Source organism: Juglans microcarpa x Juglans regia, chromosome 2D (genome assembly GCF_004785595.1).
Source record: "Juglans microcarpa x Juglans regia isolate MS1-56 chromosome 2D, Jm3101_v1.0, whole genome shotgun sequence".
NCBI classification, from domain to species: domain Eukaryota; kingdom Viridiplantae; phylum Streptophyta; class Magnoliopsida; order Fagales; family Juglandaceae; genus Juglans; species Juglans microcarpa x Juglans regia.
The window spans coordinates 9,432,505-9,451,090 of record NC_054596.1 but is presented as its reverse complement, the minus strand read 5'-3'; the positions used below and the strand labels follow the sequence as shown (position 1 = coordinate 9,451,090).

The 18,586-nt window shown below is 35.4% G+C and overlaps 3 protein-coding genes across 8 annotated transcripts; all 3 read left to right on the top strand.

The window, feature by feature from the left end:
- The first annotated feature begins 1,439 nt into the window (after nucleotides 1–1,439).
- LOC121248432 (membrane steroid-binding protein 1) lies at nucleotides 1,440–3,595 on the top strand. Its single transcript, XM_041146904.1, has 2 exons — nucleotides 1,440–1,860; nucleotides 2,996–3,595. The coding sequence occupies exons 1-2, from the start codon at nucleotides 1,556–1,558 to the stop codon at nucleotides 3,339–3,341; spliced, it is 651 nt and encodes a 216-aa protein (XP_041002838.1). The 5' UTR covers nucleotides 1,440–1,555; the 3' UTR covers nucleotides 3,342–3,595.
- Nucleotides 3,596–10,327: 6,732 nt separating this feature from the next.
- On the top strand, nucleotides 10,328–15,416 carry LOC121248431. Of its 6 annotated transcripts, none has more exons than XM_041146898.1 (5): nucleotides 10,328–10,607; nucleotides 12,052–12,147; nucleotides 12,379–12,525; nucleotides 12,900–13,047; nucleotides 13,600–15,416. In XM_041146898.1, the coding sequence occupies exons 1-5, from the start codon at nucleotides 10,527–10,529 to the stop codon at nucleotides 14,928–14,930; spliced, it is 1,803 nt and encodes a 600-aa protein (XP_041002832.1). In that variant the 5' UTR covers nucleotides 10,328–10,526; the 3' UTR covers nucleotides 14,931–15,416. The 6 variants fall into 6 exon arrangements, with proteins under 6 accessions (XP_041002832.1, XP_041002831.1, XP_041002833.1 ...); XM_041146897.1 differs by having other exon boundaries at nucleotides 10,329–10,607; nucleotides 12,882–13,047; XM_041146899.1 differs by having other exon boundaries at nucleotides 10,330–10,607; nucleotides 12,906–13,047.
- Nucleotides 15,417–16,286: 870 nt separating this feature from the next.
- LOC121248430 (chromosome transmission fidelity protein 8 homolog) lies at nucleotides 16,287–18,287 on the top strand. Its single transcript, XM_041146896.1, has 3 exons — nucleotides 16,287–16,596; nucleotides 16,711–16,921; nucleotides 17,844–18,287. The coding sequence occupies exons 1-3, from the start codon at nucleotides 16,447–16,449 to the stop codon at nucleotides 17,909–17,911; spliced, it is 429 nt and encodes a 142-aa protein (XP_041002830.1). The 5' UTR covers nucleotides 16,287–16,446; the 3' UTR covers nucleotides 17,912–18,287.
- The last annotated feature ends 299 nt before the right edge of the window (nucleotides 18,288–18,586 follow it).

Sequence of the window (18,586 nt, the reverse complement as noted above, 5' to 3'; positions counted from 1 at the left end):
ATTTTAATTGTTCTATTTATCATCCATACATCACGTATTTGTTATAAGAAAAATAAAAAAAAAAATTAAAATAAGTGTAATGTGTAGTATATAAAGATTTAAATAGAATTATTTATTAAAATGTGCACAAAACAAGTTTGGATCTTCACGGGAAGCCGAGTTATTTTCACTCCAAAAACTGGTCCTCGTCAAATAAAATGAACTACCCAAAGTGCAACAACAAAAGAGGAAAGGTGTGCAGCGATTCACTGATTTATTTTCTAGCACTGTAATTTTATTCTTGCAGAAAGCTGGAGGAAGATTTTCAGTACCTGTTTGTTCCTGCCACTGCCACGTTTGACATCTTTACCTACCATCTCTCTACCGACCTCTCCGATCCTCATCAGCCCCAACTACTCTTCCTTTGGTTTTGTCGACAGGCAACTGCATAAATCCTCATTTGGATTGTGTGGAGAGTGTCACACATTGTTATACTTGTATAAATAACTATTTTTGTCAAAATCATGTCTGAGGGGACTTATAGTCAAGAAAGAGATCACATAGATTATTGTCATCAACAGATTTCTTATGATTATTTTAAATGTAACTTGATACCTTACACACTCGGAAAATTTCCTCAAATAATATACTCGTTTTGTGACAGATTACACCTTCTCTTTTAGTTTATATTACATTTCACGAGGTTGAAACTTAACACATTACAAACAAAAATTATAAGAATTACGTCGGATGGTTAATCAATTGTTGATTGTGCCATCAGAAAATTCTTATTTAAATAAAGAAAAAATGTTTCATCTATAAGAGAATCTCCCTCAAAATAAATTCACAAATAATATACTTTAATGTAGTATGTCAAATGTGAATTTTTTTATACTAAAAAATAGATTTGATTTACTATATCAAATCATATCAATTTTTAAATTTATTTTTGTGAGATGCTTCGAACGTCGTTTCTTTGTTAAATAGGACATACTTCCTTTTTATTCAAATATATAGAGATGCAATCCAAATACAACTAATCAATTCCCCTCTAATACAAAGCTATTAGGCTCTTCACAATCCTCTCCCTTAATTTATGTAATAAAAGTAGAATAAAAGAAAAACAAAGATGTAACAAAATAGTTGAGAATTACCGGACAAAAATGTAATAACAACTAAAACATGAGGACAATTACACAGGAAAGTCCCCGTCTCTACTCATCTTTTTATCTCCAAAAAAACATGGAAATGGTGTAGAAAGTAAGCGAGAAGTTTTAGAACAGAACCCCCCAAAGACTGAGAATTTATCTTTGGACCCCAAAACTAGGACTTTTTTAATTTTATACCATCTAGATTCTAGTATGTTGTGGAATCTTCTTATCTCCAAAAACAGACAGAAGAAGAGAAAAGATGCAAGTAAGAAGTTTTATACAGAGGAACCCCCCAAAGACTGAGAATTTATCTTTGGACCCCAAAACTCGGTCTTTTTATAATTTTATATAAGCTACGCATTGTTTGTCTCTTCGTCCTGTCCCCCGGGTCTCTCTCATCCGCTGAAAATCAACCCAAAACCATTATGGCTCTGGAACTGTGGGAGACACTGAAGGAGGCGATCCCAGTCTACACGGGGCTCTCTCCGGCGACCTTCTTCACGGTTACCGCTCTTTTCTTCGCTGTATACTACGTGATATCGGGTCTGTTTGGGTCTTCCGACCATCATCAGAGGTCTAGGGAGTACGAGCAGCCGTCAGAGCCTCCGCCGCCTCCGGTGCAGCTCGGAGAGATCTCCGAGGATGACCTCAAGCAGTACGATGGATCCGACCCCCAGAAGCCTTTGCTCATGGCCATCAAGGGCCAGATCTACGATGTGTCGCAGAGCAGGTAAAGTTAGCATCTGGGTTTGTAGTATTGAATATGTAATCAACTCGGTTAGAGTGATACGGATCTTTGGGATTCTTGGGTATGTAAAATTGTGGAACTTTTTTTTGTGGTGTAGTGGGGGTGTGTTGGATTTTCTTTTGGGTGCATAAAAAGGCCTTTTATTTTGGTAAGCATGTAAAAAGGTCATGTTGTTAGCTCTCTTTCTCTCCATCTCTCATACACATACACGTACACGCGCACATAAAAGGGGATTTTATTTTTGGGTTTTCTTTTTAGTATGTCGTGATTCTCCATGAATACGCACATTTACTTGTAGAAAAGTATACTTATTTCCACGAACGTAGTCTTAGCTCGTTGTTGAATTGTTACCTCTAGGTTCTTATGAAGTCAGACGGGCTTGTTAAATAAATTTTATTTAGTTTTTTTGTGCTTTATGATCCATCGGATCTTACGTATGATTCGACTTCTTGGTGTGGTAATTCGGTTGTCTAAAAACAATAACAGAATTTTAAAATAGATTTTCCCTATTAATGTTTGCAATTAGCTTGCCTTTACTTTCCATATTTTTCTAATTTCTTTTCCATTACAGAATTTCGTGTAGATTTGGATTAACATCGTGCTAGCCAATGACATAAACAATATGTGTGTTGTATTCACAGAAAAGTGTGTTCATAGTTTGATACAGCAAACTAGATGAGAGAAGGATCTGTAGTCCATGATGAACCTCGTAGCTCAAATTGGAGTGGCACTGCCTTGAGGCAGGGAGGGGTTGGCATGTTGCCTTATTGGTTTCCTAAATTTGTTTTCACAAACCTTTTCTGCTTTTTCTACATGCTAGGCTTAAGATCCACTTCGGCAATTCATCTGTGAGTTTATTGTGAAACTTAACACTATTACCTACTACCAAACATCACCAGGGTTTACGCTGTTAACAATCAAAAGTAACTGCTTGTTTTTGTTGATTGTTTATGAGGTCATTGCAGGCTTGTAATTTTCTGTATCGGGATACAAATATTGTTCTGTGACTACTGTTTTATAAAGGACAATGTTGGGAATTATCTTTTCTGTGTTTCTTTTCAAATTCAATATTTAGGGAGGCTTTTAATTTGATCACCTCGATCGATCTTCCTGGCAGGATGTTTTATGGACCAGGTGGACCTTATGCATTGTTTGCTGGAAAGGATGCTAGCAGAGCTCTTGCAAAAATGTCTTTTGAAGAGAAAGATCTGACGGGGGATATAACCGGTCTTGGTCCTTTTGAAGTCGAGGCTTTGCAGGACTGGGAATACAAGTTTATGAGCAAGTATGTTAAGGTTGGAACCGTCAAGTCTGTTCCAGTGACTGATGGGGCACCGACCGGTGAACATGCAGAATCTACTGATCGCGATGTTGCTAAGCCTGCTGAAGATGGTCCATCAGAAAGTGCAGCTGTTATCACTGAGGAAACTCCTGCTGCTGAGGCTGATGCTGCAAAAGAGTAATGGTTGGGTAAATCAATTGCCACTATTGCAAACTTAGTAAACCATTTCTGATGGAGAAGCTGAAGAAGAGTAATATGTGGTGCTAGTATTTCATGAAACCTCGTTTGACTCAAGTTTAAGATTGCAGTCTAGAATACATCTCTTAAGAACGGACTTGTTTGAAGTCCGGATTGTCAAATAATGTATGGATGATGCTTCCCTAGGGATTCAGAGCTGCAACTTATTCTATCACCTTCAGTGAATTTTCTTTGATAGAGGATTGTGCTATTGATAAATTACATGTATGGAGTTGCCTTATGCTTCTTAATATGCAATTATATTTGTAGCTTTCGCACCCTTTAGTAGACCAGGATTGTGGTGGCATATCTGAAAGTTTTCAAGTATTCAAGTCTTTATGTTGATATTGTAGAAACTCAGGAAAAATATTTACGTCAAAATCGTCACAATAATCATAGGTTCCGGCTGTGAACTACAAATTGTAATTTGGGTTAGGCTTAGGTCGAGTGGAAGAACATCTCCATTCTCAAGGTCTGAGCGTTTATAATGGGGAACCAAATTTCCTTATAATATATTAATAGGGAAGTAAATTTAATTGAGGCTTTGTTTGCTTCTTATGGTTGGAAATGTGTTAGGCTTTGTTTAATTATTTGGATTTAGAGATGAGTTGAGATGTTTATAGATGAGTTGAATAAAATATTATTATAATATTTTTTTTAATATTTTTTTTAAATTTAAAAAAATTAAATTATTTATTATATTTTATATAAAAATTTATAATAAAGTGATGAGATTGGTTTTAAATTTAAAAGCCTTAACTTTTCGTGTGTTTGGTAGGGGGTGAAAAGAAGAAAAGGGAAAATGACTTGTCGAACACGAAAGCCCCCCCCCCCCCCCCCCCCCCCATGCTCAAACGTCACAACTAGGCTTGTCCCGTCCATGAAATTTAATTTAATTTAATTTTGTTTCCAGCTTTCCATTCCAAATGGTTTTGGCATTCCTACCAACCTAGCAAGCAGAGATGAATGGTCAAGGCCCTCACTTCCAGGATTGAGCACTCGAAAATCACGCCCGTAAGAGGCTGGATGTAGCGAAAGGTCGTTTTCTTTCTCGAATAAGGATTGGATTAATATTATGCTATTATCTATTTATTATTTTTTTATATTTAAATTTTTTATTTAATGATTAAAAAAATAAATATTAGTAAAGTTATATATTTTTTAAATTTTTTATTGATTAAGGATGTTAAAAAAATATTTAAAAAATAATAATAAAAAAATTTAAAATACATTTAAGTAATAGATAGATTCTAATAGGGTAGCCTATCACTATCCTTTTTTCTCAATCTGCTTGTCAATAGTGGCTACGACGTACGAAAAATTGAAAAATTCTTCTCAATAACTATTTATTACTCAACATCTTATAAAAAAACATCCACTTGTTTAATGGTGTCAAATCGTATTAACGGATTATATTTATGTCATATCAAAACATGTATATTATATTATATAATATAGATCAATCTTAACCCAACTCTTTAAGCTTATCGTGTCAAAATCTCAAATCCTAACACGACTGATTAACATAATGGATCGTGTCGTGTCAACTCGTTTTGACCCGTTTATGTAAATAAGTTCAATAGACTAAAATTAATCTGTTTGACCTAGTTAAATTTAACATAATTTTATATAAATATTAAAATTACAATATCTATAAAAAAATATAAAACTAACTACAAGCTCAAAATTACAATTCAAACAATAAAAATATCAAAATTAAAATCTCAAAAATTTTATTTTTAAGTATAAAGATATAATCGTAACTTTAGTTTTCTTAACGGGTTATAATAGGTTGATCCGTTATCAACCCGTTAAGCAATTATGTCTTAACGGGTCAATCCGTTAAGACATGTATAAATGTATAGTGTGAAATTACAGTCATTAATAATGACTTAATAAAATTCTGGCAAAAAAATATATACAACAGAGGTTACCAAAGGAATCAAAACGACTTTATCACGAATGGTCTGTCTTCCAATCTTCTTCTATCCAATGGATCTTCTGAACATCGAAATTCTTTTCGGCTCACTCTTCTTCCTTGGATGTGCTGAATCCTTCCTTTTGGTCCAGAGAAAATCGACCCGAAAATTCTGTCTGTAGTATGCTTTAAGATCTCAAATGGCCTGTATACTTTTTAGTTCATAATTCTTGATATTGCTTTCTGGCTTTTAGGGCCGTCCTTCCTTTTGGTCCACCTGCCAATACATTTAGGGTAGTCCTGTGTGTGTTTATGGAGTTAGCAATATCTTCCAACTTGTAAAGGAACTTAGATAGAATGAATCCTTGTTTTGATTTTCTTCAGACAGTGACTGATTTGGGCACTCAATCATTCAACTCAATAGCTTTGAAAGTGTACCGCATCGAACATTTTACACAGTTGCAACTTGTAAAAGAACTCATAAATCATATACAAAACCAGCTAAGAAATTTCCCGTGCTTTCTTTCCCCATATATAGAAGAGAAATATGAATGATATATTTCAATATGTTAAAATGAACCACATGGTCCATGGTCGTTTGGGTTCGGCACGTCTCTTAATTTTATTCAAGGAACTAATTGACAGGTATGCTTTACATTGACCTTGAAAATAAATCCATTTTGGCACCAATTCTCAATATATATATATTCTGTAACCATGAATTAGGTTTGTGTAGGAATAATATTCTGTCTTGTTGTAATGCCAGGACACTTGAACTACTTGCCTAGTCCTGATCATATTTAGATGTTTACAAGCATCAAATGCGACTCAATATATTTATTTCGCTCATCTTCTCCGTCATAAAGTTGTCTGATTCCATTATATGTATATATACGTTCTTCAAACTGGCTTATACATTCGAAGAGCTCTGAAGAGCTTATTCTCTCTTCTTTTAACTCCTTTCCCATTCTCTTTTTCCATCATTTTTGAGACATGGGAGTTCACAGGTTTTCCCTTCTAGCTGTGATTCTCATTATTCTTCTAGCATTAGCACATCCTTCTTGTTGCCGGCAAATCAACAAGGCACTCGATGAAGAAACAGAACCAAGAATAAGAATTGCCGAGCCTTCTTCCACATTTCCAAGGCATCTACGTACTATTGCTCATTTTGCGGCATTCAGAGACAAGAAGGTGAAAAGTGCACACATTGTTTCGCATCCACGCATTCCAGGGGGACCAAACCCACTTCACAACTGATTGGCTGCTGATGCTATGTTTCCAAAGGATATACGGTAATTTGCTTGCTACCTCATTCAAGCATTTCTAAGTTTGCTGTTCTTCTCCAGGACCTGAAGGCCATTTAGCTTGTCTCGATATGAAGCTTCGAATGATGGATTTAGAATAGCCATTAATACATGTTTAGAACATCAGAGCATAGAGTTCAGTCATGTGTGTACTAGAAGAAGTATGTTTTCAACCTGTGGCTTTGATGAATTCAGTATTTATCACATTACTCTTTCTAGAAAATTATGATGAACAATGTGAGGATTAACTTGCTGTCAAGTTCCAGAAGTTCTGGACGAGTATCACTTTACTTTCGGTGGAATTGGAGCCATGATGTGGCTTAAATCCATCTTGAAGGAGCGCTCACGACTCTCCCTTGTCTGGATCTCTCTTTGAGGTTCATTAGTAAGATGCCAAGTGGACAAGACTCATGTCCAATATTCCTACATACTGGATTACCACCACTTTTCCCTCAATAGGGATTACACTTTACAGTCATGTTATGGCTTAAATCTGTCTTAAAGGAGTGCTCAAAACTCTGCGACGTCTGCACCCCTCTGTGGAACTTCCTGACATATCAACAGCTAGTTTCCTTCCTATTTTTTCCCTAAAAAAACACATTTAGACTTTCCCAAATGAGAACAAAAACAGTATCAAGCTTTTCGAAAACATCTTCACAAACCAAAGTTCTAACTAAGTTATTATCCTGCTCGTGCATGATCCCCCATTCCCCTGTTCGGCAAGTCCAGATTCAAAGAATAACGAGGGGTTTCTTTTTCTTACATATTTAATTATTATTTTATCCATTCAAGAAGATGGCATGATTTAGTTAGCTTAGGTCAATGGCATAAGAATCAAGACAAATTTTTTAAAATTGGAATAGGTCAAATCTCATGTATACGTTTTAATTTTTCTGTTTTCTATGATGCTTTGCATATTGACCTCATGACAGGTAACATATGAAAGGGCATATTATACTCTTTAAATAAATGCATTTCTTACTTGGCTTAAGTACTAAAATATTGCAGCATACTAGAGGTGCATGAATAACATTACATTAACCTGATCAATGATGATTGATATAAACAAATATCCCAGACTCCTCCAGTAGCTTGATGATACAACGTGCACGACAAGGTTACATCATGCTCTCTACCTATTGAAAAGTTGACGTCTATTTCCAAAAATAAGTTTGTAAAGGAAGTTCTCGTCATCTTTATGATATTCAAACGAGCGTTCAGAGCATATGTTGAGCATAGAACCCAACCAAAAACTTATGAATTACATCTAGGAGAGATTTGAATATTAAGTTTAGTTGACTTTAGTTAAGATGAGTGTTGAAAGTTAAATAAAATATTATCAGAATATAATTTTTAATACTATTTTTGTTTTGTAATTTCAAAAAGTTGAATTATTTATTATATTTTGTTTGAAAATTTAGAAAAATTATAATGATTAAATGAGATGAGATAAATTAAAAAGTTGAATTGTTTGTTATATTTTGTTTGAAAGTTTAGGAAAATAATAATGATTAAAGGAGATGAGATGAGTTGAGATGTTTTTGAATTCAAATAAAGCTATTATGGTTAATAATCTATAGTACTTGTACATTGCACATTATTATTTTTTTCTAGAAGCAAGCATATATAATATATATATATATATATATATATATATATATATATATATATCATTAACAAAAGAAAAATGAGAAAGATGAGGAAGAACTTGATCCCCACCTATACCCCATTACAACAACTCCAATACAAAAGTAAAAATAAAACGGGTTTTGGGACAAAAAATTTGGTCCCCACCTATATCCTACAAAGAAGACGCCATCTTAATAATAGTTTTTTACAGTTTGTATAGAGTTGTGCGAACTATGATGCCACTGTTGGAGGAGTGGATGTTGAAGGTATACTACAAGTTGTTGTCTTGAGATATTTCCTGAAGAGACTCGTATTCTCTACCTCAAGAGCATTGGTTAGGGAAAGCAAAAACATGATAAGAATTAGACCGACATTGAATGGATTAGATTGTGGCTGACCAAGTTTCTTCACACTCGCCTGTGAAGGTGTGTGGAGACCAAGAGCTGATGATTGTAAGATGGGGTGAGTCAGATCTAAAAGATCTTAAGGTGGTGAATCTACTAGAACGACGCGTATTACGTATAGTTGTTGAAAGCATTTTGGCCCAACGGCACGTGACAACCTGTCAACCACTCGCAGAACAAGCCATACGTGAGGATCACGTGCCGAAATTTTTGCCCCAATTCCGTATAGTCCTGAGAGCTCGACAGTTGGGAGTTGCATGATAAGATGCGTGCAAGCAATTCATTGTCAAAATGCGGTAGACCTAGCCAAAACTAAGGTAGTGAAAAGGAAGGGTTAAAAACACTATTAAAAAAATTTAATGAATAGACAGGTACTATAAAAGGAACGAAAATGAGGATGGGACACAACTTGAAAAGAATGAACAACTTTTTTAAGAGAGAAGCAGTAATTTCTCTTTCTAAAAAGAGAGGAAGGGTTTTTTTTGGTTGAAAAACATTGGCACATTAGTATTTTAGCAATTAATCTTTCTTATTTTTCTTTCTCAACAAAGTTGAAGGCATGAACATTAATATCGATTAAGAAGTAACGCAATTTGAAATAACACAAAAAATGAAGTAATTTGCTTTCCCTCGGATATTCAGCCTTGGAGCTTCGGTTAATTAGACTGGTCCAGGTTTATGTACAACCAACACATAGGTGTGTTAATTCTATTTCTTGAGGTGACGCCCAACCAACTTATAGGTTTTGAGTTTTGTTACGTACAAATATGTTTGTGTATCAATCTGTATATTAATATTGTTGTCTTCATATTCTAAATTTAAATTAACATTATTTTTAATAAAGTTTACTTTCTGACCAATCATATTGAAATGGTGCGCGTATTAATACACAGAATCACTTACAATTAAATTTTTCCATAAGTTTTACAGCATAGGTGAGTGAAATTGGGCCCCTACTAATTAAGCAATCCATCGATCATACCAAAGAAGAGGCTTTGGCAATTTTTTCGTGATACCCTCGTGTTTCGGTATCTCATCTCTCTTCATTTTCTTTACATGATGAGTACTGGATAGCATGCAACCTGCATGTCGTATTACGTTTGGATGTTAAATATAATCGCACACTATTTTCCATTTCTGATTTATTTCTATGATAAAAGAAAATGGTCGAATTATTTAATTTTAATAAATATGTAACCTTTGAGTTTAAGCTCTCTCTTATAATATAAGAATTCATCCATTAAGTGAGGATTATCAAATAAAATGGGAGTGTTTGTCTTCTTTAAAAAAAAAAAAAATATTAGGTTTGATATACCGTAGCTACTATTTTTGAGCTGCATTGTATGCTGTTTTTTTTTTTATAATTTTTTTAAATTCTCACATAAAATATAATAAATAATTTAATTTTTTAAATTTTAATTCAATTTTTTTAAATTTTAAAATAATAATAATAATATTAAAAAATAATATTATAATAATATTTTTTTAATTTTTATTTAAAATTATCTCATTTTATCTCTTAATTCAAATCATTACTAATTGTGTTGCTAGACATTGGGCTTTAAGGAAAGGACACAGGAGTCTTTTACTTCAAAGCGAAGGACAGCGTCGATCACGAATGAACAAAGAGAATCAGCATATGTCAGGGAGCACCGGGAAAATGTGACGACTGCGGATAAAGTCCCCGACAAGTTTTAGGGAGCACCCAATTGCAACGCACAGGGTTTGGGAACACGTGGTCCTGGAGTTTCCCATTTGTCAAACCGAGCTCTCACCCCGTGCTCAGTTCTTGAGAGGGCTTGACTAAACACATATTCACAGAGAGAGCCATTTTCCGGCGATCTTCGGCGAAGAAAGTCATATTACTGCAAAATATGAATGACCAGGGTTCAGATGACCTTCCGCCGGGTTGGACCGTGGAGGTGAAAGTGAGAAAGAACGGTAAAAGAGATAAGGTAAAAGGAAAAGAAAAGAAAAATTAAAGGGTAATTTTGGGTCACAAGTTTACTTCTTGCCTGTCGCATTTCAAGCTTAAAGATAAGATCTTTTTTTTTTATAAGTATGCTTAAAGATAAGATCTTCTGTACAAGTTTACTGTCGGACTATTTATTTTAGCTTTTGTTTTCTCTTATTACTTTCTATTTCTGGTTTATAGACAGATTTGGTAAAGAGCATTGTTGCGCTTTAAGAAATTGGAGTTTCTTTGTGAATGTTAAATTGCTAACATTCTTCGTTTTCATCTAGCGTTTGGTTCAAGTTCTTTGTTGCGTAGAGCGTGGTAGACGTATTTGATTCCATACGTGTTACATGGAAAACTTGCTTTCTGAGTTATTTGGAAATTCCTGAAGGCCAAATTATGGAAATTTTTTCCGTTTATGCTGTGAATTATGATGGTGAATGCATAAAAAATAGATTATAGAACGATGTGCACGATTACATTAAGAGTAAAGAGCACTGATATTCTTATGCTGTATAGGACCTTAGAGAGACTGCTGTCAGGAAGCATAGGGACTAGGGAGTCCAAAAGCAAACAAAATTTGTGCTTGGGTGGTTTTGGAAAAAGGATTGTCTTAAGAGGAAGATTTTGAAAGAGTTAATAATTCGTTTCTAATGGGTTTTTTTGTATCTTCTTCTGACTATTTCTGTTTGGAAATGGGAGGCCTCGCAGCCTGTGACTGAGTGCCATTTCTGGTTCTGATGTAATATTGTTTGACTACTTATATATAGGATAGTTTAATTTGGTAGTTTTGAGGAATTCTATGATTATCTAGCCAATTGATGTTGAGAAATTTTCAGGGATTGTGTATTCTTCATCAGGGTCTGTTTATGAAAATTATCACAATTCTGCATGATTGTGTTCCCGCCCCCCGGCCGCAGGAAATATACATATTTTATGTCCTTCATACATTTTTGTTGGATATAGGACCATGTAAAGATTTTGTCAAGATTAGATAATTTTTTTTGTTCGGGTTGTCAAGTTAATAAATCTACATCACTTATTACCTTTTCAGTGTCTTCTCCTTGACATTTGATTATTGATTGAAATGAAGACTCCAACCCAGATAAAATATTTTTAGGTTACAGGAGCTCTGGTTTATCAACTAGTGTGGCGATCTAATTCAGGTTGACATGACCATTTATGCTTAGTGCAGTATTACTTTGCTCCCTCAATGGGACAAAAATTCTATTCCGGGGTAGAGGTATCTCATTATCCAAACAGTCAAGAAGCCAGCAATCCTCTGCCAGAATAAAAGATAAAAGACACCCTTAGGCAATCTGCAAAAAATGTCTCTATTTTAACCCAATCTGATCTTCATGAAATTGTTTGTTCTTGTGATCTAATATGAATCAGATTTTATTAATTTAGAGATGAAAAATTTGATTATTCAAGCAAACTAGGTTGTAGTTGAGAAAGCTATAGCAGAAGGATTACCTCCAGGATGGATCAAAGAAGTCAGAGTAACAAAAAAGGGTCATAAGATCAGAAAAGACCCGGTACTCAACCTCTACTTCCTTTTTCTGGTATTTTGGTTTCAATCAGATTTCTTTTTTCATTTAATTGCAAGTCTTCCGTATGTCTTTTTCAAGGGTCATCTCACATTGTGCTAGTTTCTTGTCATGTGTTGCTCCGTCATCTAATATTTGAAAATTGTTTGTACTCTAGATGTTATGAATTGCTTGGCCGTGGAAAATTGTCTGTCCTTGATCAGTATTTGATTTCTGCAGCTCTACACTGATCCTATCAGTGGATATGTTTTCCGCTCTATGAAGGATGTATCTCGCTATCTTGAAACTGGGGAATTAGGAAGGCTTGCGTTTAAGCCGAAGGACAAAGTCAGCATTGGTGTAGAATTGGAATGTGATAACACCTCTGTAAGTCCACTCATGATTGAATCCACCGAGTTCATATCTTTGTCTTATCACTGGGTTAAGTTATTTTATCATCCGCACTATCTTTCTTCTTTCATTTCAGCTTTAGGATGGCCAGTTCATAGATGGGCGATATCACAATTGAAGCTTTTGGAAAGATGGAACAATTTTTTTTTTTTTTTTAATTTTATGTTTTTGAATGAGATTTTGTCCATAGATTTGGAGGTTTGTTCATTACTTAGATCTATATGGTCTTTGGAAATATGTATTATCTTTTAACTGTTCTCAATTTATTAGCTCTAGATGAGAGAGCAAATGTACTTATTTAACCAGATCTTTTCTTTTTGTTACTCTCTTAGTCACATGATGTTGCAAAGAAGCAGAAATTAGCACTAAGTATCCCTGGGAAACAGATAATTTGTGATCAGAGCCCAAAGCTCAATGATATGGCAAAGGATGAACAGATACCTAAATCTGCGTGTACAGAAAAATGTCTGCCTCTCCCTGAGCACACTTCTGATCAGTGTAAAGTTCTATATTTTCATCTCAATTTAATATTATTTCAGTGCTGTCACATGTTTTCCTCTCATCAATTTTCTTTCATCCCCTGTTACTTTGGGTGGGGCATAGATTTTAGTTTCATTTTATCATGAGAAGAGTATGATACTTCCCAATTTTTTTACAAAAATCATCATTGAAATTTGTTAATAAACATTTACTGTGAAAACTTAAGCTATTGGAAAATGGTGGAATGATGCATGGCAAGAAATCACATTAGAATTCGGTTTTTTCAATGTTAAAATTAACTTTTATTTCTTGTTCAAGAAGACATGCATGTGTGTGTGTGTGTGTGTGTGTGTGTTAGATTGGGGTTTGATAGAACATTTAACTGATGGAAGTATTTGCATCCTATTCTTGTCTATCTACAGGAAATATATATAGGTATTTGTGTGTGTGTGTTTGTATGATACGCACACATGCACAGATATAGAAGTTCAGTCATGGTTTTGTTGATAATCCTTACTCCACAAGCCAAAAATTAAGATGCTGCATCTGATCTATATTTAATACTTGCAGCAGGAAGGCTGGACATTCATTTGAGCAGCTCAAACCTGCCGGAAGCCAAGGTTTCAGAGCAGATAAAAGGGAAGAATAATTCTAATGAAAGTTTGTTTGTTTCTGCTCCTGCTGTTGGATTTCTTCCGGATAATCAATCATTGAGAAATGAGGGGACAATACATGAAGTTGGAAAGGCCCAACTTGGTATGCGCAAACCTAAAAATAAAAAAGAATATAACTTGCCTCGTCGAGCTTCAAAACGACTGGCTGGACTTGATATTGATCCAACCCCAGAACTAAAAACTAGTCAAGCCCGGCGAATTGTTGTTAAGCAGTCAGGTGAGGCAGGGGCTAGTACACCTCCATGTTGTTCCCCTGGTAGTTTGGCTCCTTGGGAATCCCAGCAGCCTACTCAGCTTGAGGGTGAGCTGGAAGCAGAGAGTAATGTTGACAGCTCTAAAAGCACAAAAGTGTTGGAGTCCACCAATAGAACACATAGTTATGCAGACTTGACCACTCCAGTAGAGCATACTGGAAAGGCACAAAGAGAGCATAAGGATGAGCAAAAGCAACAATCCTCTACTGCTTCGCCTGTGAGGAATGCAGCTATTTTGGAAGAACATGCTGGAAAGGTTGAAAAAGGGAAAGAAAACAATGAGAAACCAGATATTCCTATCGAACTGCCTTCCATGGATCTATGGTCTGATCCATGCATCCAATTTGCTATAAAGACTCTCACTGGAGTAGGTGTTGACAGTCCCAAAAGCACAGAAATGTCAGCGATATCAATCAATAGTCGGCATGCTACTGGGGACTTGGCTACTTTAGCTTTTCCAGAGCAAACTAAGGTAGAAGCAAAAGTTAAGGGTGACATGAAGCAAGGATGCCCAGTTGTTTTGCCTTTCCAGAACCTAGCTACTCCAAAGCAGCATGCTTGGAAGGTTGAAAATAAGTTCAGCGACTATGAGAAGCCTGGATCACCTCTCAATATGACCTCTTGTGATTCATGGATGGACCCATGCATAGACTTCGCCATAAAAACTTTGACTGGTGCAATTCCAGTGGATTGTGTTCTTGATATTCATAACTCCTTTCAGTCACAACAAAGCTCATCGCAAACCCAAACAAGTAGTGGCTTGACCTCATCGAATGTTGCTTTCAATAATTCTTGTCAAACTGATTTTTTTTGTCAGCAGTTTGACACCATGGAGAAACCTGATTATAGACATCAAGCTCTGTTAGATCCTGTATTACTGCAAACAGGGCATGCTGGCTTACAGAATTCAGGTACCACTGTTCTCCACCAACCAAGTGAAGGGAGAGGATCAAGAGGCAATAGATGCCAATAATAAGCAATCCATGTGTACTGACTTCATTTGTACAGCTTTAGAGACCTCGTAGAAAGATGCTTCCACGCTTATAACCTTTTGGTTTCTTGTGCTAATTCCCCACTGCAGCATGATTCCTATCCAAGTTGATTCCTTGTACTTTTTAAGAAGCAGCTAGGCTATAGTTGTAGTTATGCATACTTGTGTCTGGAGCTGTATTGTTAATCAGGAAGCATGCATGGGGCACTTGTCTTTTTATCAATTTACACCGTGTAATGCTACTGGGCTTGTGTTGCCTCTAGTTGCTTTTCTTTGCTTAAGCTGTAATTTCAGTTGCCCATCCCACTGTGAGTGTTTTCCAAGCACTCTAGTTCGACAACTGATACGATTACTAGGAGTCTAGGAGGAAATTTTATGACCAAAGCACTGGATCACTGTATTCATCTTGTGATATTGGACTTAAAACCACTGATATTTTGTTAAATCACTTCTGATAAGTTGCCATTAGTTTCATCTCTTCTTTTCTTTTGATATTTTGCTTCATTTATGATCCCATTCCCATAATATAGATTTGTGAATCAGTGATTTGTTACCCTTTAACTGGTATCTGTTAATGAACACAATGGAGTGATGGGATTTATGAATGAAACGGTTGAATTAGCAAGCACTAACCAAAGTATATTAGCATACTTAAAAGTAGCTTTATGTTTGATATCCACCACACAACCGAAGGTGGCAGATCTTTTGCAATCGCAAATGATTGATTATACATTGATTACATCTGTCAAAACTTGTAACTAAGGTTCTCTAGATTTCCCGTGGTAATCATCTACAGAGTGAGTTTCTTTAAATCCTAACCAAATTTTGGTTTGAAAACCAAAGGGAGGAGTGCATCGGGTGAATTTCTTTTTAAATCCCAACTGTATATTTGACGTTGTAGTCTTACCAAGAGCACAATGTTCTAAATATACCATAGGAGTTTGCACCTTTATTTTGACTATTCATGTATTTAAATTTTTTTTTACTTGTTGATTAAGAAAGTGATTTTTAATGTATCAGTATATTTTTTATTTTTAAAAATATTTAAATATGTTATAAAAATATATAAAAATAAAAATAAAAAAGTAACTTTGTACTAACGGGCACGCCTAGCTGTCAAAGTTGAGAGACAAGCTGGCACACTCAAATAAAAAAACAATTTTGTGCTAGCGGTTAAAGCTGGGCGGCACGCTAGCATGACTTTTTATACACCATTATTATTTTTTTTTAAAGAAATTATGAATTACTGGATTTATTTATTAATTTGATTTATAAAATGGTGGCCGTACGTCCATGTGAGAAACGACGTCGTTTTTAAGAGCGAGCAGACCCTGGAGGACGTAGGCTTTTTCTTGAAAGCGGGACTTTTCCAATCTTCGTCCCGCCAATTCCCAATCTTTGATAGAAGTAGGAACCCCAGGCACGCAGGCAGGAGAAGGAATTCCTTGGTTCTTCAATCTTGAGCCCAAAGACGACACAAAACAACGAAAACGGAAGAATGGAGATTCGAGTGAAGTGCAACTGCGGTGAAGGGAATTGCCCCGAATGGGCAATCTTAGAGTTGCAAGGCGCAGTAGAAGCTCAACCTTCCTTCCAAGGCCGCCTCCAAAACCTCCAAATCGGCATCCTCTGCCGCCCTTCTTCTCAGGTTCTTTTTTTCTTTTCTTCATTAATCATATTATCGTTTAATCTACCAGTTAACTGTCAATAAAGATTCTAATAAGGGTTTTTTTTTTTTTTTTTTTTTGCCAATTTGGTTCAGGAGGTGTATACTTTTACGGTTGGGTATCATGAATTGACGGGATCGAAAGTCTCGTTGAAGAAGCCACTGTTGGTTCTGAAGAAAACTAAATACTCCGACCCAGACCATGAGATCGGCGAGAGTGATTTTTCGTCTAGAGTGGAATTAGAAGTTATCGGTGTCATTCGGCATCGGATATTGTTCAAGACGAGGCCAAAGGCCATCATTTCCAGTTAAGCTTATTCTTATTCTTATTACTATGTAAATCTCCTCATATTCATTGCTTTTTTTTTTTTTTTTCCTTCTATACTTCGTAGTTCATATTGTTGCAACTTGCTGTTATAATTAAACTTAATAGCATGGCATAATAACCCAGCAGAATATCTAGCATGGGAAGTGGGCAAGGTAAGTTAAGTCCAAGAATAGAATTTGTTATTTGTGATGTGGGTCGTCAATTCATTTTGTTTGAGCATTGATGGCCATAAGGCAATCAAATTGAGCTGCAAGTTTATAGTTCATCCACTCTGCATTGCAATTGGTACCTGATTTCTAGCCCAGATGACTCTGCATTCATATAGTTCAACTTATGCAAGGAGATCACTAACAATCTCCTTTGCTATCATGTGTTTGTGTGTTCAATTGAGGGCTACAAAAAAAAAAAAAAAAAAAAAAAGGTTCAATAAAGGTTCAATGTAGTAACTCTTTTCCTTTGCTAAGATGAGGTCAGGTCTAGTGAGTAGTGATGTATCTTGTTTGAAAAAGAAAAAAGACTTTTTTTCCAGTTGAATGATTATGGAAATACTCTAGTCACAAATAGATTACTCAAAAGTAATACCACAAACTGATGTGGTATGATGTGGTTCGTCATATTGTAAAGTAGATCTAACAGAATACGTGAAATCATGTCAGTTTATGAGATTAATTTTGTGTAATCAATCTCTTTATGGCTGTAGCAGTACTCATCATACGGTGGAATTTAGTTATTCCTTCTGCACTCATCCCTTCTGTATAATTTAGCATGGTGGTATTTAGCAGTATGCATCCCTTCTGTACAATCTTGTATGGTGGAATTTAGTTATTCCTTGCATAGTTGCATGTTGGAACTTGTCCAGTAAACATTGAACATCTTTTCATTTTTTTCCCGCTTTTCTCAGAACCACAACCAGCAGTGAAGGAAAGAGTCGGCATGCCCGGTTCAGTTGTCTCAAACCAAACAGCATGAAATCCTTGTGTGGTTATTTGGAAACTTCAGGTGTAAAATGGTCCAGTGTTCTGTGATTAGGATTGCTCCCTGCGCTTTCGATAAGATTGCATCGTTTTTCCAAAAAACAGTCGTCAAGTGTTCGGCTTATCTTGTATATAATTGCAAACAAATTCTGAATTATGATGCCGTAGCTAGGAGCCTGGATTGCTACATCTTAAAGCACGTAATGGGCTGGATTGAACATGAGTAAAAACTACGGCCGATAGATGATTAAGTAGTCATATATCCAATCTATTTATTCTGTGTTGATGACAAAAGAAAACTAAGGTTTGGTTTGGATAGTGTGTTAAGAAGATATGAAAATTGAATAAAATATTGTTAAAATATTATTTTTATTTTGAGATTTGAAAAAATTAAATTATTTATTATATTTTATTTAAAAATTTGAAAAACTTGTAATGATTAAGATGAGTTGAGATGTTTCACTCTCCGATCCAGGCCTAAATAAAGCCCAGCATGTTAGGTCTATTACTAATGGGTGTGCTATCAATGAAAACCATTTACCAAAGTGAATTGATCGGTGAATGGAAACCGCCAAACCGGCATTCGAGCAACAGAGTGCAATGAAAACTAAAAAGAGGTACTTTTTTTTTTTTTTTTTTGGAGCAAAAGAGGTACCTTACGTACCCATTA